The sequence below is a fragment of the Balaenoptera acutorostrata genome, chromosome 17 (genome assembly GCF_949987535.1).
Source record: "Balaenoptera acutorostrata chromosome 17, mBalAcu1.1, whole genome shotgun sequence".
NCBI lineage: Eukaryota > Metazoa > Chordata > Mammalia > Artiodactyla > Balaenopteridae > Balaenoptera > Balaenoptera acutorostrata.
The window spans coordinates 38,752,712-38,765,003 of NC_080080.1; the positions used below are offsets into that span (position 1 = coordinate 38,752,712).

A 12,292-nucleotide genomic window follows, 5' to 3' on the forward strand; every position below is an offset into this window, starting at 1 on the left:
AATTAAAATTCAGAAGGAAACGGACCGTGCTGCTTCCTGCCTGCACCACTGGTTCTACCCTCTCCTTGTGGTGTTACTGTCGCCCCTGCTCCCTCTCGACGTGTCCTTGCAGGTGTCCCATCTCAGCTTCAAACCCACTGTGTCTAAAACTCCTCGTTATCTTTTCTAAAAATCCCATCACTCTTTCATCACTGTTGCAATCACTCTCAGAGTCATGGAAGCTCAAACCCAGGGTTCGATTGTGACTTTTCCTCCCCCTCTTTATTCATCGCACCTTCTTCTCATTCCTCACCCCTTCCTTCTCTCTTCATTTCTACAGTCGCTACTCAAATCTGGCTCTTGTCACCCCTCACCAGAGGGCTACCACAGTCTCCTAACTGGTCTTTGCAGCCCTCCCTATCTTCCTCCTGGAATCCATCCTGCCCTCTACCATGAGATTAAGTCTCCTAAAGTGAGGCTTTGCCTTTATCAGTCCCACTTAAAAACCCTTTAGTGTCTCTTTTTTCAGAGATAAAGTCCAGACCCTTTAGCCTGGTTTTCAAAGCCCTGTATACTCTGGTTCCACCTGATGTCTTCAACTTCATCTCCTACTTCTCACCTGCAGGAATTCTCTGCTTCAACAGCGTTAGTCTCCTTAACTGCTGAAGTCAGGTTGGCCTTACCTAGGGTGATCCTATATTTTCGTGTTCAGACTGGAACCCCCTTGAAAGTGAAAGGGAGTGCTCTTGAGAAGTGAGCCAACAGCCATAAACTGGGACCCTCCTGGATTAACTGGGATTATGGTTCCCCCTATTCATACCGTTCTCTGCCCATCTACATACAGGCCACTCAGACCAGGGGCTAATGGAATGCTTCCAGGGTCCCTAACAGCCTCTGTTTCTCCTCTAAATTTCCTGCTTTAAGTCTGATACCTGGAGTCTCCACCTTGACAAGTCCCTTCAGATTGATGTCTTCAGGTTAGGCTGCCGGTTTAGTTTTCAATTTGGTGGCTTCTCACTGTGACCGTCTCTCCTGATCTACCAGCTCTCTACCTGGCCCTCCCAGCCTGGTCTCAGTCCGCACTGCCACCTCTACACCATCACTGCCCTCATGTCTCCCCTTGCCTTAGACATCTGTCCCATTGCTACCCTTCCTTCCTCACCCAGATCTTCCCCACACTAGCCATGAGTCTGTCCCTCTTCTCTGACCTCCTGTGGCCTCTATTACCTCCATCATTTGCTTTGCACTCAGCACAGCCCCATCGAGCAGCAACTGACATTTTGGAAGTTTGTTCAGTCTCCCTAACCAAAGCAACTGGCCACAAAGGTCCAGGGCCACTTAATCATCTGACTCCCAGCCTCTAACAGGTCAGGCATTTGGTGGAAGAGGATGAGAATAAGAACATCTGATGCATCAGGCCGGGGTCACACACAGTCTCTCCCAGTTTCCCATTCTTCAGCTTGAACCCCCGCTCTGAGGAAGGCAGACATTCTTACACACTGACAGCGGCAGCAAGAGCAGCGCACATCTCTAATAAACGCAACCCACGCCAGCTCCCTGGCAACCACGGCATTTCTTCTCATGCTTGTTGCTCTTCAGTAAATGTCAAACTCCAGAAGTTTCAGCAAAACCCTTAAAGACTCAAAGGCTGTCTACTACAGAGGACCGTTAGGCAATTATTTGGCAGCACCCAGAGACCTGGGCTCCTCACTGCCTTCCAGTTTCCCAAGGGCCAAGGCTGGTCTCCTGCCCCAGCCACAGCCCCTAATGCCCCTGCCCCGCCTACTCCCTGTCACTCACACAAGCTCTGGGCCCTCCCTGTTCCTTCTCTCACCCTAATTAACCAGACACCCTCAACCTGTATCCTGTAGCTCATCCACTGGCCTTACTTGCAACTGATTTCCTTCTGACACAACAGCACCCAAAGTTTCTCCCCATTTAACAACTGGTAAGGGAAAAATATATATGTAAAACAAAATAGAGAGTATGACCTCATTTTGGTAAACATTAACAAAATGTTTAGAAGTAGATATTTATGTGGGGAAAGGTCTGGCAGAAAATACAACAAGCTATTAATAGTGCTTTTCTCGTCTGTTTTAAGTTCCTCAATGAAAATAGATTATTTGCATAATAAAAATTAATGAAGCAAAAAAAAAAAAAAAAAGCTGGTGTTTCCACATTGGCTTCTTTTTTGCCAGTGTTAATGGATGTGGTACCCTGCTACCTATCACGGTCACCACCCACAGAATAAGGGGGAAAAAAACAATGCAGGCTTAGGAGACCAGTTCCATTTGTGGACTTCTGATGAGGGCCGTTTTCATCTCCATCAGTGTGTAAAAACAAAGAAACAAACCCATTTTATTCTCATCATCACCTGCAAAGAACAGGTCCCACCTGCACTTTTGTTTTGTTGCTTTTTCCTTTCACATCCTCAGCTAAGAATCGCAGTGTGCTGGAAAGCGTAAGTTCTATGGGCAAAAAAATCATCATTGACTGTTTGTGGGAAGCAAAACAGAACAGGTCCTCTGAAAACAACAGAATATGGAACAGGACGTGTAGGATTCAGAGTCAGAAAATGAAGCTTCCAGTTCTGATGTCAGTCAAGTCCTTTTCCTTCCTTTCCTTATGGATTTTCTGCCTCATAAGCATCCAGCTCAGTTTACCGAACACCTACTATTTGCCAGGCACTGTTTGTTGGTGGAAAGATAAATGAGGCTGTGCAAGTTTCAAGGGCTTTGCAGACAAACTGGGAGGTGCCACATGCATATTAGGGATTCACTGGTCTGCCCTGCAGGTGCCGATGAAAACCATTATCCATCACCGAAGAAATTAGATGCCATCCCCCCACCTCCCACCGGCCCTCGCAGTGTGGAGTTGCCGCTCAATGGGAAACCGCTCAGCTGATTGCGAGCCAGTGCCTGTAGTTCCGAGCACTGCCCTTGAGACTTCTTACCCAGGACCAGCGTTTGAGCTGCTATTTGTTTTCTCTGACCGTGGTGTCTCACGACACACAGCTGGCCTCTTACACCTGGCGGTCCCTGGGGCCTGTCACTGAACTGCAGATCCGTACTTAGAAGGAAGGCTGCCTGCCTCTTCAAGGTGCCACTCAGCAACCTTACCCACCACCAACTGGACCTCATGTATAACACGTGAGCTATGCTGAAGTCAGGCCAGCCCAGACATACCTTCCAAACTGAATGAAAATCTGCCCAGTCCTTTCCGAGGGAATCAGTAGAGAAAATGCTAACCTCAGCCACAAACGAAGTCTTTAAAGTTCAAATTCTGACTAACAACTAGGCCAGAGAACTTGGAGCACTTTGTTGAAACTCAAAGGAGAGCAACTGGATACGTGGGCCCCCCACCTCCCTTCTTACTAGCTTCTCTTGTGCTTCCCCATCAAGCAAGGCTGGGTGGGATACTCACCCACACACCGTTTCCCGTCCTCGGCCAGGGTGTAGCCACTGTAGCACTGACAGACAAAGGAGCCCAGCAGGTTCACGCAGAGCTGCTCGCAGCCGTGGTCCTCCGCTGCACACAGGTCCTGGACTGGGGCAAAGCCATACCATTAGAACATGGCTCTCAAGGAGGTGACCCTCGGTGACCCTCGGCCATCAGCAAGCAACTCTACAGCACTTGTCAAAATAACCTTTAAAAACATTGAAAGCGTTATGAGATCATAGTGGAAAATTTGGGAAACATAGAAAAAAAATAGAAAAGAAAAGTCACCTGTAATCCGCCACCTGCAGTCCTACCATCCAGAGGCCACCGCTGTTAACACTCGGGTGTGTTTCTATGTATATAGAAAAACTCATTTTTCAAAGTTGGAATTATTCATCTCTATTAAATGCATTAAATAATTTAAAATTAACATCAATTTGTGGGACTTCCCTGGTGGTCCAGTGGTTAAGACCCGGTGCTCCCAACGCAGGGGATGTGGGTTCACTCCCTGTTCAGGGAACTAGATTCCGCATGCCGGAACTAAAAGAGCCCCATGCCACAACTAAAGATCCTGCACAAGGCAACGAAGATCCTGCGTGCCGCAACTAAGGCCCAGTGCCGCCAAATAAATAAATTAATTTAAAAAACCCACGAATTTGTATTTTTCCCATCTCAATGAAAGTGTTCTGAAAACATCTGGATGGTTCTTGAGGACTGAAGTTATCACAAGCAGGTATTTGCGCTTGTCTGCATCAAGTACCATTCTTATTCTTTGAGAACTAAAAGGCTTTGTAATCAGAGACTCACCAAGGTACACACCGATATACACAGTCTCACCAAGGTAATCTGGTGCTGTCTTTGACATTTTGCAGAAGCTGAGAGAGAGTACAGTGAAAAGACCTGCTACTCCACCAAAAACATGGCAGGTCTAGAAGAGCCCCTTATTCCCAAGTCTGCATTAGTCTCTTTGGACATAGTTTTCCTCATTCCATTTCTCTATCAGAAGGACCTTTCAAAATCCACTTTGTGCTCTACTTATTCATCCCACAGATGAGGAAAATGGGAGGCCAAAGGAGGTTAGGTAGAGGTAACAAAGATTACTAGGGAGAAATGAATGTATGGCTATTAACAATTCTATTTTGGTCAAATATTTATTAGTGCTGGGCCCTGGCTATTTAGTCAAATGCAATGTAAGAACACATTCACAGCAGTGCATTTACTGCCGTGGAACTAAGAATCTATCAGAGGATGAAACGGTTAAAGGTATTTTCACTCCATCACCGACTCAGTCTCTCCTTTGAAGAAACAGGCTGACATGATGGTATTATTTCTCAGCAAGGAGAATGGCTTGGTTTCATAACTAGCTCTTTGAGTGACTTTACCATTAAAGTTGGAGAAAATCAAAGAGCATTAAAGGGATTGAATATATTAAAAATGTTTTCCTCTGGTTAAAAGTTACCACTAGGACAGCTATGGTAAAAACTTAATACATAGAAAGCTGGATTAATCCCTGAATCCAATGGCTACGCTTTAATGTAATCTCCTAGGTCTTTGAGTTTTATAGTTTATTATGCTTTTAGATAATTATAAAATATCAAATTGATAAAAAAGATAAAAGCTGATATATTCATCACCTCTATCAAATGCATTAAATTCTTTTTAAAAATAAAAGCTACATCAAAAGATTAAAAAACATTTAGGTCTAAGATTCCAGAAATAAGGATTCTGGTTTTAAAATGCTAAAAGAACTATTTTCATTCCTAAATCAACAAAGTAGATGAAAAAATTATAGATGCAAATTCCTCTCTTACCAGTCTATTTCTATCTTATATTTCCAATTGGGAACTCCAACTGAGATTTCCCATGGATCCAGATATAAGGAAAATAGCAAGAATCAGAAAAAACTTCAGCTCATGCAAAAATCATGGTGAATAATTAAAGAGTGACAAAATTTACAGTTAGTTACAAGCTTAAGCCAGAGACCTAAGAAAAATCTGAATCATCAGACACTTTTCATTTATTCAGTCAATGAAGCACCTACTTTATCCCAGGCACTGGGGATGTGGTGGTGAACCAAACAGATAAAGGGGTTCCTGCCGACACACAGCTTGTACTCTAAGGGTTAGTAATGTGAAGTTCTAGGAAGAGCATTTCTGATAAAAACTCAGAAGTGGAATTTATCCAAAGAAAACAAAAACACTAATTCAAAAAGATATATGCATCCCTATGTTCATTGCAGAATTATTTACAATAGCCAAGATATGGCAGCAACCTAAGTGTCCATCAACAGATGAATGGATAAAGAAGATGTGCTACATATAATCAATGAAATGTTACTCAGCCATAAAAAAAGAATGAAATTTTGCCATTTGTGACAACATGGTTGAAGCTTGAGGGTATTATGCTAAGTGAAATAAGTCAGACAGAGAGAGACAGATACATATGATCTCACTTATATGTGGAATCTAAAAAACAAAACAAGTGAACAAGCACAACAAAACAGAAACAGACTCATGGATACAGAGAGCAAACTGGTGGTTGCCAGAGGGGACGGGTTAAGGATATGAATGAAATAGGTAAAGGGGATTAAGAGGTACAAACTTCCAGCTATAAAATAAATAAGTCACAGGGACGTAATGTACACATAGGGAATATAATCAATAATATTGTAACAACTTTGTACGGTGAGAGATGGTAACTGGACTTGTGGTGATTATTTCAAAAAGTATATAATGAAAATGTAAAATACTGAATCACTACCTTGTACACCTGAAACTAATATTGGATGTAAAGAGTGTTTCTGACTGAAAGAAGAGTGAATGCAAAGGTCCTTAGGTAGAAAAAACTAGCCCCATTTGAGGACTGGGAAGGCCAGACTAGCTATCAGATGCATCCTAAATAACTAAAATACAAAATAAAACATGCTAGAAATCCAGAAGAGAGGTGCTGCCGATACAATGGGAGTTCAGAACGGGGATGAATTACTGCCAGCCAAGGCTGGATCCACCAGAAAAGGCCGGCAGGCAAGTGGGAGAGAATGGAGAAAGGGAAATGGACCCAGGGCTGAGGGAACAGTAAATGTGCAGAAACAGAGGAAAGCAGGACAGGCATGGTAGCTGAATTCCACTCTGGGAATTCCAAGGGAAGTAGCAGGAGGGAGCATCGGAAGGACAATTGACACCAGATGGCAGAGGGCCTGGAATCAGGCTGCGTGGTCTTAACTGTGTTCAGCAGGCAGTGGGGACCACTCAAGGTAAAAGCCTTAAAAAGGGAGATGGGCCATTTCACCTGAGTCGTGCTTTGGAAGGATAATTCTGGTTGCATCACAGTTTCTTTTAGCTCTGGGAAATATAAAGGACTTCTAGAACAGATAAATGAAAATCACTACTTTGGGAACAGCGGTAGTTTTCTGAATTCCAAGCCAAAGTAGCTTGGGTTTGCTTGCTCGTTGATGGGAAAATCAACCTCTTGACGGGAGGACCTTCAATTGTTCTTCAGAGCTCTTGGCCCCGCCCATCAGCTGTCAGTGCACATCAGTGCACCCCTGCACTTCTCCCTCCTGGCATGTATCACAATGTTAATTACATAGGCATTCATGTAGTGATGTATTTACTGCGTCTCCCTTGCTAGGCTCCCTAACTGGGAGGAGAGCGACCCTGCACAAAGTCCTGATGGCTGGAAAATGACACCCCAGTACGCTGGAACAACGTACCCCCAAATCCCAAGCCCATCTCTGAAGGTGGGGGGGTAGGAGCTTCTCCACCTCGGTCCCCCTTCTCAGCTCCCACAGCTGCTTTGCCTCCTCTCTTGTGTCCAGCAGGAATCCTGCCTAGCAGTGGTTATGAAGGAGTGGTGGCAGTTTAAGTAAATTTTTTCTCTTATTTATAATGATCTGTTTTTGAATTTTCTAACAAGAGCTTATACCAAGAGTTTTATAATAATGAAAAAAATCAACGTTACAAAAGAACTCCTTTGAAAGTAGCATCTTAAAAGCAGTGAGGGCTTCCCTGATGGCGCAGTGGTTAAGAATTCTCCTGCCAGTGCAGGGGACACAGGTTCGATCCCTGGTCCGGGAAGATCCCACATGCCGTGGAGTAACTAAGCCCGTGTGCCACAACTACTGAGCCTGCGCTCTAGAGCCCGCGAGCCACAACTGAGCCCACGAGCCACAACTACTGAAGCCTGCGTGCTACAACTACTGAAGCCCGCACACCAAGAGCCCGTGCTCTAGAAGAGAAGCCACTGCAGTGAGAAGCCCGTGCACCGCAACGAAGAGTAGCTCCTGCTCACCGCAACTAGAGAAAGCCCGCGCGTAGCAAGGAAGACCCAACACAGCCAAAAATAAAAATAAAAAAAAATAAAAAATAAAAAACAAAGTGTGTCTTTATAAAATAAAATAAAAGCAGTGAACCAGGATCTTGAAGCAATAAGCATTTGTTCCCCCAAGACTTCCCCCCATAAGGTAGGTAGAGAGGCAATGAGATGCTTATGCCTTCCAGAACAGGACAGCCATGAATCACTGCAGGGTCCCGTCTACCAGAGCACGACTTCGGCTGCTCATTAGAACCATCTGGGGACATTTGGAAAATCCTGATGCCCAGCCCAACCCCTTAAATCAGACAGCTGGGGCTGGGATGCAGGCAACACTGTTTGCTAAAGCTCCCAGATAACTCCAATGTGCAGCCAGGTCGAGAGCCATTGAACTACAGGATGAAAGTCCTCACAATCACCCAAGGGGAAGGGGCCCAGATGCAAAAGTCAGCCTCCCCCTTTATCAACTGAGTCTGCAGGCTCAGATTCTTCTTTTAAGCAAATCTCAGATTTTTTTTGCTGTCCTTGGACCCCTCTCCAAGTGGCTAAAAGACCCCGGACACTAAGTGAGGGTGCAAAGTGTGGTTGGAACGGGAGGATCATGGCTTGCGTTCCAGAAGAACGATCCCACAAACAGCAGGCCTGCCAGCTGGCCTCAGGCCTTTCATACTGTTTTTAGAACACTGGGGATTTATGGCCACTAGTGATCTGTACTGTCCTAAAGGAAACCATGCAGGATTAATTTAATTAAACAAAGAGTAAGGAGTAAATACAGACTAGGTTCTCACAAAACAACTTTGTTGTTTTTCTGGCAGTGGTCACTTCCATTTGAAACAAATACAGATGTTTTTGGATGATTCCTTATTCTTTAGGAAAACAGCACTTCTTTTTCTCACAGCCTGGGAGGATTTCACTGAAGGGTGATAAAACCGTGGACGTCGGAGAAGCAGTGGATTCAGAGTTCCCATTACCCTTCCAAGCCTTCTCTACCCCGTTACCCCCACTCATGGCTTCTGACTTCAGCCCGATGTCACCTCCTCCAGGAAGCCTTCTTCAGCTTGGCTGGGCTTAGAGTCTCCTTCCTCTGGGCTCCTCTAGCCCTATACACACAGCTCCACTAGAGCACTTATGCATTTAGCCCACAGCATTAGAAGGACCGGATCACAGGTCTGTCTGCCCCATGAGAACGATCTGGTCTGACACAGTTTTGATTCCCCAGTGTCCTAGCGCGTGTAGTTGGTGCCCCATAAGTGTTCGTCTACTGAATGAACGGTGACAAAGTCCCATACCCCTTGCCTCCCAACAGGGATGTTCCTAGAGTCCTAAAATATCTCCTCCACCAGAAATGGGGTCCTGGGAAGATGAGCGGGATGGGAATAAAATGTTTCCCGAGTCTCTGTACCTCTCCTCGTCCCCAGCAAGAGATATTCCTCTCCCAGAAGAGTACAATGACATCGGGGAGCCAGCCCCCAGCTGCAGACACCAGAATTCTCATGACAGCTAAGGAACCAGCTGCCTTGCTGTCTGCTGCATCCCTGGTACCTAGCGCAGTGCCTGGCACATTGTAGGTGCTCATTAAGTGCTTATGAATGGATGAATGGACCCAACACCTGAAATACAGGGTTGTCAGTCATTCCTCACTCATCAGTCTTACCCAGGCTGTAAGCTCTGAAAGGCACAGGATAAGTCTTCGGTGGTCTTCAGGGTGCCTGTGATACCACACACTTCACATAGCAGGTGCTTAGTGGACATGTGTTGATCTGACTTGACAGTCACCAGCCTGGAGTACTCAGGGATGGGGGGCTCTTATCTGACCACTCCCTTTTAGAGGTCAAGTTCCCCTTCACGGTTTCCCCTATCACAGTTATAATTTAACACTTACTTTGCAATTGTTAAATTCATGTCTACTTCCCCTGCCATTTGAAGGCAGTGCTTGTTCTGTTCAGCCCTCCAGCTCAAATAACTAGCATGGTGTTTGGCATGTGGTCAATTTTTAAAAATATATTTGAATGACTGAATTCATTCATTCATTCATTCATTCATTCGTCAAATTGCTCAAACTGCTGAGAAAAAAACAGTGAATAAAATAGATTAAAAAAATCAATCAATCTCTGTCCTCATGTAGCAGATATTCAAGTGGGAAGCCAGCTCCTACTGACTCACATTGACAGACCGTGCCCACCTCTTCCCAACTCTGCATTCAGCAAGGCCAAGTGGGTAGCTTGAAATCAGCCATGGTGGTAGTATTGACAACACAGGAATTGGTGAACATTACAAATTGGAGCTTTTCCCCCTGGAGATCTGGTTGTTAAACATTTACTAGCATACCATGGACAGGGGTCAGACATAAACAACATAAACAGGTAAAAATATATATTACGTTAGATCTTAGAAGTGCTATAGAACAAAATTAAGCAGGAAAGGGCGGTTGGGAGTATGGAGGAAAGGGAGCTTCTGTTTTAAATAGTGTGGTCAGAAGGTGGTCTCACAGAAAAGATTATTTTATACAAGAACCTGAGGGAGGTAATATGAAAAAGTAGGGATCAAGGGGATTGAATCTTGGAGGAGGAGATAAGGGGCAGTTATGTTTCTTTCCATAGGGCTTAAGGGAAGCAATCGGATAGAATGAAAAGAATATTGCCTTTGGAGCCAGACCTGGCTTCAGCGAGGTGACCTGTGTGACTTCATATAAGTGATTTCTATGAGATTGAATTTTCATAGAGGTTAAATAATTAAGTGGAGAAAACATCTTATTGCAGGGTTAAATGAGATAATATAGATGATAAAGCATCTGAGAGATGGGAGGTACTCAACAAATGTTAGTCTCCTTTTTTCCTAGTTTAGGGTAAAGAAAGGTCTTGGTGGTGCAGGCCTAGTTAAGCATGGAGGAAAGGTGAACCCCAACCAAATTTTGCCTACATCACAATTCTAATATAATATCACTTTATTGGGTGCCTATGAAACCCCCCACTAGATTCAGATTTCTTTAAATGACATCAGTGTATCTGTGACTAAGTTTTGGTTTGTGAGTTCTATGCTGAATTGATCTGACACAGCAAAGTAGGCAATTTTGAATTTTATAACAAAAGATCTCAACAAACTCAAACAATGCCTTGCCAGAGGGCAAATGTTAGCCTATATAGCTGACAGTCAGCAAAATCTGCTTGCTTCTCTTGTTTCCTGGAGAATTTTAGGAGGGATGTTAGCTGCATCTGCTCAGTCTTCCCAAGTGAAATAAATCAGTGAGGATTTGATAACTAAGCGCCCCAGGGCTATGCTCAAATCCTGCCCTAGCGTTCCCCTGAGGCTCACAGCCATTCTAGATTTAAGGGCCTTCCTCAGTGTGTGATCTTGAAACCCTAGCACAGCGCCTCGGCCGAAGAACTTGGAAAACTTCCATCTGGTTACACTGGATGAGAAGCACGGGACAAAGACTGCAGTGGCTGTGCCTGACATCATCCTGGGCAAAATCAAAGGCTTTTTACTGACTTTTCAGAATTGGAGACAAGCCGCATGGCATGCTATTGACACCAATGACAGTTTAATTTCTCCTCTGGACTTAAAGCAAAATGAACACCTTTAAAGACATGCTCCACTTTTTTTTTACGGCTCCTGCTGCTATTTAGCCTGAGATGTAGAAATCAGAAATTATGTATCACAGCGAGAGAGAAGAGAAATGTATTATTAGAACTGTTATTTCACTCAGCTGGGAAACAATGCGATTTCTGCCTGCTCCAACCCCGAAAACTCACTTGGAGTTAGGGCTCTGCAAACACCTGCCAAAACTAAGCCTGCATTTTGGGGACCATCCCCCTTCTTTCATCATATCTGAAAGCCGTAATCTTATTTTGACAGCTGCGGTTTGGATTTAAAGACTTTCAGCAGTAACTGTGAGCCATCAGCCTTGTGCTTCTCTGCTGGAAGAAACACCACCAACCCAATGTCACCCAGAAAAACAAACCCGTCCTTCCAGGCAAACTCCAGCTGTACCTCGCATCCCTCCTCTCCCAACGGCTTCATTCTTTTTCAATCAGTTCTCCAATTCATGAACGAGATTTTAGTTTTCTTTTCAGAAGGGGAAAAGAGGAGGATCCCCAAAACAAAGCCTGAAAACATAAGTAAATCTGACTGAATGAGGTTGATCAAAATAATAAATAAGCGTGAACGAATAATGCCCTAGTCATGCAGAGTGCTTTGCAATTTCCAAACGGCTGTCAGTCACATCATCACGTTCTCACTATGAACTCCCTGCGGAGTGGAATCTCCCAGGGAGAGATCTAGTTTAAAACAGCAGGAGCAGTGGTTTTCAAACTTGACCAGAATCCCCTGGAGGGCTTTAAAAGGATGTTAAAAGACACCCTCCTAGGCTGCATCCCTGGAGTCCCTGATTCAGTAGGTCTGGGGTAAGTAGGGCCTGGGAATTTGCATTCCTAACAAGTTTACCCCCAAAGCCGCCTGTTTGTGTGCACGCACGCAGTCTGCTTGCTCTTGCACTTGCTCCGCGCTGTCTCAGCTTTGTGGGCTGACCCGAAGCTGAGACCTTGACCTCCCCTTTCCACACTCC

General features: G+C 44.7%; 1 protein-coding gene across 6 annotated transcripts in view; it reads right to left on the reverse strand.

The window, feature by feature from the left end:
• Positions 1-12,292, reverse strand: part of MATN2 (matrilin 2) — a 155,277-nt gene that overhangs the window by 69,678 nt on the left and 73,307 nt on the right. For all 6 annotated transcript variants that reach the window (XM_057532129.1, XM_057532130.1, XM_057532127.1 and 3 more), the window contains one exon: positions 3,403-3,525. In XM_057532129.1, the coding sequence (XP_057388112.1) occupies positions 3,403-3,525 (123 nt within the window). The remainder of the gene's footprint in view (positions 1-3,402; positions 3,526-12,292) is intronic.